Source organism: Rhipicephalus microplus, chromosome 7 (assembly GCF_043290135.1).
Source record: "Rhipicephalus microplus isolate Deutch F79 chromosome 7, USDA_Rmic, whole genome shotgun sequence".
In the NCBI taxonomy this organism is placed as follows: domain Eukaryota; kingdom Metazoa; phylum Arthropoda; class Arachnida; order Ixodida; family Ixodidae; genus Rhipicephalus; species Rhipicephalus microplus.
This window is the reverse complement of record NC_134706.1, coordinates 33,373,682-33,381,576: the sequence shown is the minus strand read 5'-3', so window position 1 is coordinate 33,381,576 and position 7,895 is coordinate 33,373,682. Positions and strand designations below refer to the sequence as shown.

The 7,895-nt window shown below is 49.5% G+C and overlaps 1 protein-coding gene across 1 annotated transcript in view; it reads right to left on the bottom strand.

The window, feature by feature from the left end:
• Positions 1 to 215: 215 nt before the first annotated feature.
• The window catches only part of LOC119179283 (uncharacterized), a 55,543-nt gene continuing 47,863 nt past the window's right edge, over positions 216 to 7,895 (bottom strand). Inside the window, exon 6 of the mRNA XM_037430351.2 lies at positions 216 to 2,394. Within this exon, the coding sequence (XP_037286248.1) occupies positions 1,939 to 2,394 (456 nt within the window). The 3' untranslated portion in view covers positions 216 to 1,938. The remainder of the gene's footprint in view (positions 2,395 to 7,895) is intronic.

The window sequence follows — 7,895 nt, the reverse complement described above, 5'->3', positions numbered from 1 at the left end:
AATAGCAATGACGACAATACCCGTTTACAAGGTAAGACTGAGACAGCTTTCAGCTCACGCGTGTCGGTGTTATGGAAAAAGAAAGCGCTGTACACACACTCACGACCGAGCTGCGACTCGGATCCGATTGGCTACCTCTTGGATACATGGAATCGACGCTGGCGAGTGTTACACTGCAAGGCGCAGGTTACTCATCCGTGCCTACGCCCCCCCCCCCCCCTTCCCCCTTCGTATAAGATGCGAATGATTATGAAGGCAGCCTTCGATATATATGTAACACTCATTCACAGTTTGCCACTTGTGCGAACGTAAGACGCCGATTGTTGGCAACTATGGCCGTCGGGGAAAACCCAACGCGCTATAGTTTCGAATTACGCTCGCTCACCACTCTGACCCTATTGCAGATTTACGGTTCACGCGGAGGCTCGCGCGTATTGTGAACCAGAGTTGTTTCAATGACTTACTAAATTTCAATTGTAAAATTCGTCAGCGCATCACTTCATTTTTGTTCCTATTCGGTTCACAAATTCGCTTACTACACATTACGAGAAAGACGTACATCCTGAATACAGTCAACGAGGCGTGAGCAACATCGCTGCTGTCGAGGTCATCTGATTGGCGCAGAGGCATCGGCGACAGTATAACAGTGAATGGAAGGTAATGAATTGTCACCTTCCTTATAGAAGAGGAACAAAAATGAAACGGTTCCCACCACATGACCATATTAGGTCTGTCGCTGCCTGACGTATCTACCGGTTTTCCTAAACTGTAATACGTATGCATATACGGACTATCCATGACTCCCCAATACCACGGCGTGCCAATCCACACACTTCTTCCACAGCCTAATAATCTAGGTTAAGGACGCGCGATTTGGTCAGCGCAATGCTAGATGCGATTGTCAAGGAAAAAAAGACAGAAATCTATAAGCTCGCGGAAATCTCATCACTGCATTGTATAGTGAAGGGCTTCGCAGGTTTGGCACACAATCGAACTGGCAGCTGACGCGCTGCATCTATATAGCGACCTGGTTAGTATGTGGATATTGCTAGAAACACCCAACCTACACCGATATGACTTCGACAATAGAGAAGCGGTTCTATAGACAGCTCGCACTGACGTCAATTAACCAGCCACGTTAGAGCATCAACATGATGGGGCAATACTCTACTCTTACCGCACTACTCTTACCAAATGAATCACACGCAGGTTGTTTCGTTATTCGTGGTTTCAGCGCCGTCGTTATCACATTGAGGCGGGGTAACCACCACCCGATTACGCTGCCTTGAAGTCATCCCACGTCGAAGTACTATAGTGCATTAAGAACCCCGTCCACGACGTCACATACGAGCCATCAGTACCTGAAATTCACTTTCACTCCAACATCGTGACGTCATTCAGATGTCACATGGTCTAATTGTTCTGTGCCGTGGCGGAACATCATCGTTATGGTGATACCGGAATACTGGTTCGCCCTCAAGTGCCGCAATGATTTTTCACAATGAAGCGTTCCAGAATATGCGGTCCAGTAATTTCGCACTGAGTTTGCTGATTCTCGTGAAAATCGGATGAAAATTTCACGAAATATATCGTTTACTTCGCAAAACTTCTGTGGAAACACGTGGCCGATATAATCATTTCAACCACAGCTACAGTGTCGACTGTTTCGCGTGGCTGCGTGTGAATTGAGTGCACGTGTTACCATTCAGAATCCTTTTGAGCAGTTGAGCGCATGGAATCATGAGAGACAACACGACGTTATATTTGGCAACGCCCGCGAAACCCTAGCTGGACAGGCTTGCGTAAAATTACTGGACGCATTAACCGGAAGTGCTTCGGTCAATCATGCCCCCGGGGCGATGACGTCCGCATGACATCATCATACATGCCCACAGAGCATGACGTCTGCATTAGAGAGGCGACACGATTGTAGCGCCCTCACACTAGGGAGAATATGGGCACGGTAATGTTCGCCAACATTTCCCTTCCGAACGTGATCGCCTGCGCCTCGGCCACGGGTATGATGTTCCAGGGGTCGTGGTTCAGTACGCTGGTGAGTAACATGGATATGGCCGACGTGAGGTTGCCCAGTCCCTTGAGTAACACCTGTGCCTTGCCCAACCTCCAAATCCGCACCACGTCGAGTCGGTTGTTGCCGTTGGCTAGCTGCGAGATCTGGATCCACACCACGGTGCCCGACAGCTTCATGTCAGCGTCCCCGTTGTACAGCAGGTGGCGGTGGTCGGTGAGCACGCGGTACTTGGCCGTCGCCATGATGCTGTCTAGCCGGATGACCAGCCCTACGGTGACGTCGCCGTGTTTGCAGATGACGTAGGCCGGCTTGCGACGTGACAGAGTGTAGACGTTCCGAGCCTGGACGTCGTACAGGAAGACCTGCGTAGATCAAAGCAAAACCTGGTGTAAGATCGTGGCTGGGGGGGAGATGAGGGTATCTCTGGAATAGCTTCGGTGGGGGACGAGTCCTGGTGTGCCTCGAGGGAGCAAGTGCCAATTTCGCAGCCCCCCCCACCACCCCCATGCCTACGCATGCGGTTTCAAAGGAAACCACGCTAACAGGGTGCCCCAGCTATCTTTAGCCAGAGTTTAAAAACATGCCGACATACGCAATGACGACGCGATCAAATGTATGTTGCTGACTGTTTTCTCGAGTGAGTCAGACTATTCTTTGTGTTCTGATTAGTTGCCTAATTAGGTCACTTTTATTAATTAACTTTTTGAGCAACGAAAATGGGCCGTACATACAAATGAGAAAGTTGTTCACCCGTATGCAAAGCGTCTGATTAGACAGTTTCAAGCTTTATATCTGTTTATCTTTAGTGTTTTCCTACTAACTGCAAATGCTCGCGAAATGTAAAAAATAGCACGTGACAATCCCGCGCATGCGCCAGTGTGCACGATGATTTTAGTGCTCCCTTGTGTTCCGCGTACGAACTACGATATCATTCAATGGTGACACGAAAAATAGTCTAATTCACTCCAGACAACAGTCAGCAAAATGCGTTTGGTAGCGCCGTAATTGCGCGTGTCGGCATATTTTTAAACCATGGCTAAACATCGCTGGGGCACCCTGCATGTACACAAAAAATGGCCGCGTATCTGCGTACTTCGTTGCGATTGTCGTCGGAACATGGCAGTCTTCTGCCGGCTCTACTACTTTAGTCCTGGTCTCATCCGTGGCCACCCGTGAGGCTGTTCTCGTACCATTTCCCTCCTGGCACGATAAATGCGACAGAGGTTTGTTTGAACAGGTTTCATTTCACCGCATCATCGCTGCTGGCATTTCGTATACCTCCACGACATGCAATATTTTCGTCGCATGCGGTACTGTATAGCATGACGTTTGCGTAGAACCATGTCTCAGACACGGATGTTCATATTGCGTGGGAGGGCTAAAAGGGCACCTTTAGTCGGGAGCTTACAGCAATCCTACGCATGTCGCGTATACACTGCAAGCGAAGCACTCAACAACACTTCAAGTTTACCGTACCAGAATGTGTTTTCTTCAACTAGACATTTCATGGGCTTGATTTATATGTTGGGTTTAACGTCCCAAAGCCACCAAACGTTAAGGTCATTAGAATTGCGTATCTATGTATGTACCTTCTAGTAAAAGAACGCATCACCTAGTACTTACGTATGGATGTTGTGCCTCAAATAAAATATTTACACGTAAACGCAGCCCCTAGTTCAAGATCGCTGGGCGTTCAGCAAGTATTTACAATTTGGCCCACGGGACGGCTTTAAGCTATCCCATAGTAGAGCACCAAGTGCTAGCAACATGTCCGAACTGCTCCCTTCGGGAAAGAAATAAGCATTTTCTGAGGCATTGCGTAATTGGTCGCGTTTTTTAAATTTCTTTTGAGAGCCGTATACATGCCGGATTTCGCTGCCTCAGAGTAAATCGCTTCTATTCTTTTGGGCGTTGTTCGCGAGGCCGCTTCAATTGTCTTCTCATTGTTGCCGGCTCTTTCTGCCTCTGGCGCAACCGCTGCGATGTGGTTGCAATCCATGGGATCTACCCGATCCTAGAGCGATTGTAGTCGGAGCTGCTGTCTGTTTTGTCGGAGGAGCTCTTCTTCCTCGGTGAAGAGGAATTTCTTCGGCACTGGTCTTGCCCTTTTGTGTCGGTCTGTGACGGTCGAGTGAAACTTGTCTTTCGGCCGGCCTGGTATTGGTAGGCTGATGTGTCGATGAGCCGGCAGAAATGGCATACCAACATGTAAATATGCAAAATGTACATATCTATGTTTTATTTGTGTCTCTTGTTTACCTTGAAGTATTTTTTGTGGTTGTGTTTGTGTGAACCATTGAATGTACATGTTCTTTTAACGTCATCTTAAATCGATGTTCATGTATATGACGTCTGTTTTGTCATCATCGTTAGAGTATGTCTAAGAAGGAAATGTTCTGTTGAGTGTTATTGACGTTTGTGGAAATAATTTTGTTCTGAACAAATCGTTAACCGCTTTTTAAACACATAGACGCGAGTTGACTCAGCTTATTTCTGCGTTCAAGTATCCCATTAGAAACTATGTATTGTCTTTAAAAATCACGTGAATGAGCACCTGTGCAATGCTATCGAGCGGTGAAGAAGCTAGCATGAAGTTTTAAAGACGATAGTCTTTCTTCGGGTCCTTCGACGCAAAAATATTTCTGTCTGTCTGTCTGTCTGTCTGTCTGTCTGTCTGTCTGTCTGTACATTTGTCTATTTGTCCACACTTAATGGCACCGGGTACTTGAAACGGCCGACGCCATCCACAGCGCCCACCAATGTTGCTCAAGGTTTAGCGTTCATACTTGTGCAATCGTCAATTAAAAAGCAATAATTGCGCATGTATGGGGCGCCAGAAAAACACGCATATGATCTGCATGTGCGTCTTTTACTAGAAAAGGCATACATAGGTAATTTTAAGGACCGTAGCGCTTATCACGCTGCGCTGACCATGCAACGCTTGCGCGAACAGGCAAGTGTTTCCAATGCTTTGCTAAAACGAGACGGTGGTGGCCTCTACCCGCCACCTTGCGTTCTACACTTTATCACCTCTGAGACGGGCGCGCACACCCGTCTCAGAGTCACGCGGTTCGTTTAAAAAAAAACTGCCGGATGGTGCTCATGTCTCGCGTTGTGACGTGACTTCATGCGCTCGTTTGCCTCCGCTGCACGCTCGAGGCACTCTAGCGCAGCGCCTCCAGACTTGCGCAGAACATCAAATGAATGGTTTGTTCACTCTGTCCACACGCAAGACTATCGTCTTTCGACGACATTTGCACATTAACATGAAGATACGGATCCATTTCTTTTTATGGGTACCCTTTCACTGCTGCAGCGCTCGTCCAGCAGCACGCATTTGTACCGTCGTCCGGCAACAGTCGGTGGTCCGTATTGAGGCCGTCATCGGTACACTGTGTTGCGAAGGCACCTCCGAATCTCACCGCTGATCTCCACTGTTGCGAAAGACGGACCGATCCCGCCGAAGCCACCACTGTTGCGAAAGACGGCGACGCCAACACGGCCCCGAAGGCGCCACTGCTTTCAACTCCACCGGGAAGGTCACCAGCCGTTTGGTAGCGTATGTTTCTCAGCCCGCGACTGCTTCTGCGCTGAGCTGATAAGACGAGCGGACGAGACGACGGTGAGTTAAACAAGGTTTATGTACAGCATATATACAGAGGCGTTACAATTTCGGCACTGGGGCCGACAGAGACTCGAAGAGCCGAGCTCTCCTCTCTAATACATAGGTCAACTTTTCGCCTAAGACCGCTGACTCACACACATGTCGGCTCTCCGACATGGGGACTCCTCTCTCGTAGGACCGCCGATCGCGACGCGCCGCAGGGCTTCTTTTATTTACACCGGGTCCAACCAAAATGTCCAATCAGGAGCGCCGCTGGTCGTCAGGGCAGATTCCTCCAATGGGGTTGCCGCGCCATGCGTCAGACCACCAGACACGAGGACACCGGCTCGCTGTCACGTGCGCAGCTGACTCAATGCACGTGGGCCAGAGGGCGCCGCGCGTGTTCACGCCGTCGAGTTGATCGCGCCAGGCGGACTGCGGGCTGGCCTTGACCCAGATTGCCTTTTTCAGAGGCACGGACGTTTGACGAGGACTCGCTGGCATAACAGCACCCCCGCCGCCAGACAATGCACCGGAAAGACGAGCTGCTTCCACGGGGCTCGGATGTCAGGTGCGCTCGTTCGCCAGGTCCCTCCAGGTTCGCCTCCAGGGCCATGGGAAGAATACAGCTCCAAACTGTTCCGGGAACACGTCCCATTTTTGACGACGGATCCCAGCTCCACTGGCTTGTCGCCACAACTTGTCGACCAGCTTCACTCGTCTCTTCTGACCATCTTTGGTTTCAGCACCTTCGATGGTTCTGCAACTTGCTAAGAACGGTTCGACAACAGACAACACACGACACAAGCAAGCGCCCTCGGTCACCCGACAGAACACCAGACAAAGTATAGTACAACATATACCTATCTACGTGTTTATCGGAATTTTGTTCCCTCTACATCAAGAGGCACATGTGGGACAAAAGACCCTTAAAATGACAACTCAATTTTTTTCCCACGTACAACAACGTAACGAATTAGAATACCACAAAATTGGCCCCTTGAGATCACTCTAAACGAGATCACTCAGCCCAGGTCGTGATGAGGTCAAAATTTTGCCCCGAATCGCCAGCCAGAAACCGAAAGGTTGAGAAGTTACTAACTGGAACGCACTGCTCAATGCACCTGCATTAACGTTTACCTTTCCTTTTTTTTTCTTTAGCGAACGTCAAAGTTGCGCTGTGGAGCAACATGCTCCACCTCAGTAACCGGCCACTTTTAGGCGACGATACCTATGCGGCACCAAGAGCGGCTCACACTTTCGACGTTGCACAGGGGAACAACGATACGGCTTGTTACGGATTGACTCCTCACCGCTTAGCTCGATATCGTGTTCGATCACCCTCGTGTTTCCGGGACGGTCCGACAACACATACCCAAACTCGGAAACAATCTTTCTCAGGTCCTCTTTCTCAGGTCCTCCTTCACTTAAGCTAGGCTCTAGGTTTATCTGCTCCCGGATTACTTTCGATCCCCCTTCAATTACCTCACTAGAACTAAAAATTTCTGCTTCCTCTTCCTCTGAAGCACTTAAAAGTAAATTTACGACTGCTTTCAAGTTACTGTGATAAACTTTGTTCGGCCGCCTTCCTAATTTAAATTCACAATTTGTATCGCAAGGCTTCGATAATACTTTGGCGGGCCCTTCCCAATCAACCTCAAGCTTGTTCCTTTTGAACGGCTGCAGCAGCATTACCTGATTATCAACTTCAAAAGCACGCTTCTTCACCGATTCCTCGTAGTGCTCCTTCGACAGCACTTTTGCCGCGTTTTTCTGGCTTTCCACTAGCGCTTCAATTTGGCTTTCCACTAGCGCTTCAATTTGGCTTTCCACTAGCGCTTCAATCTGGCTTTCCACTAGCGTTTCAATCTGGCTTTCCACTACCGCTTCAATCGAGAGATCCTCACGCTGCTCTCGAATGAGCGTCTCTCGATCAACTCTCGGCAGCTCGCTCCAACTTTCCGCTACAGGCGAGAGCGTTGTAACCCTCTCGCTCCGACTCAATGGCGCCATGTCGTCTCCCCTTTCCACGGAAACCGCGCCGCTCGGTTCGGCGACGGGCCGCTCGCGCGACTGCTCACATGACTCACGCGGAAAATTTTCTTTATGGGGTTCCGTCGACCCGCCGACAAGGTCATTTGAAAGTTCACCGCATTGAACAAGGTCAAGCTTCCGCGAAAGCTTTCGCGCTTGCGATCGCGTGAGGGCCATGCACGCTAAGTTGGGGAAGAACGATTTACCCTGCTCTTTGAGAAGCTG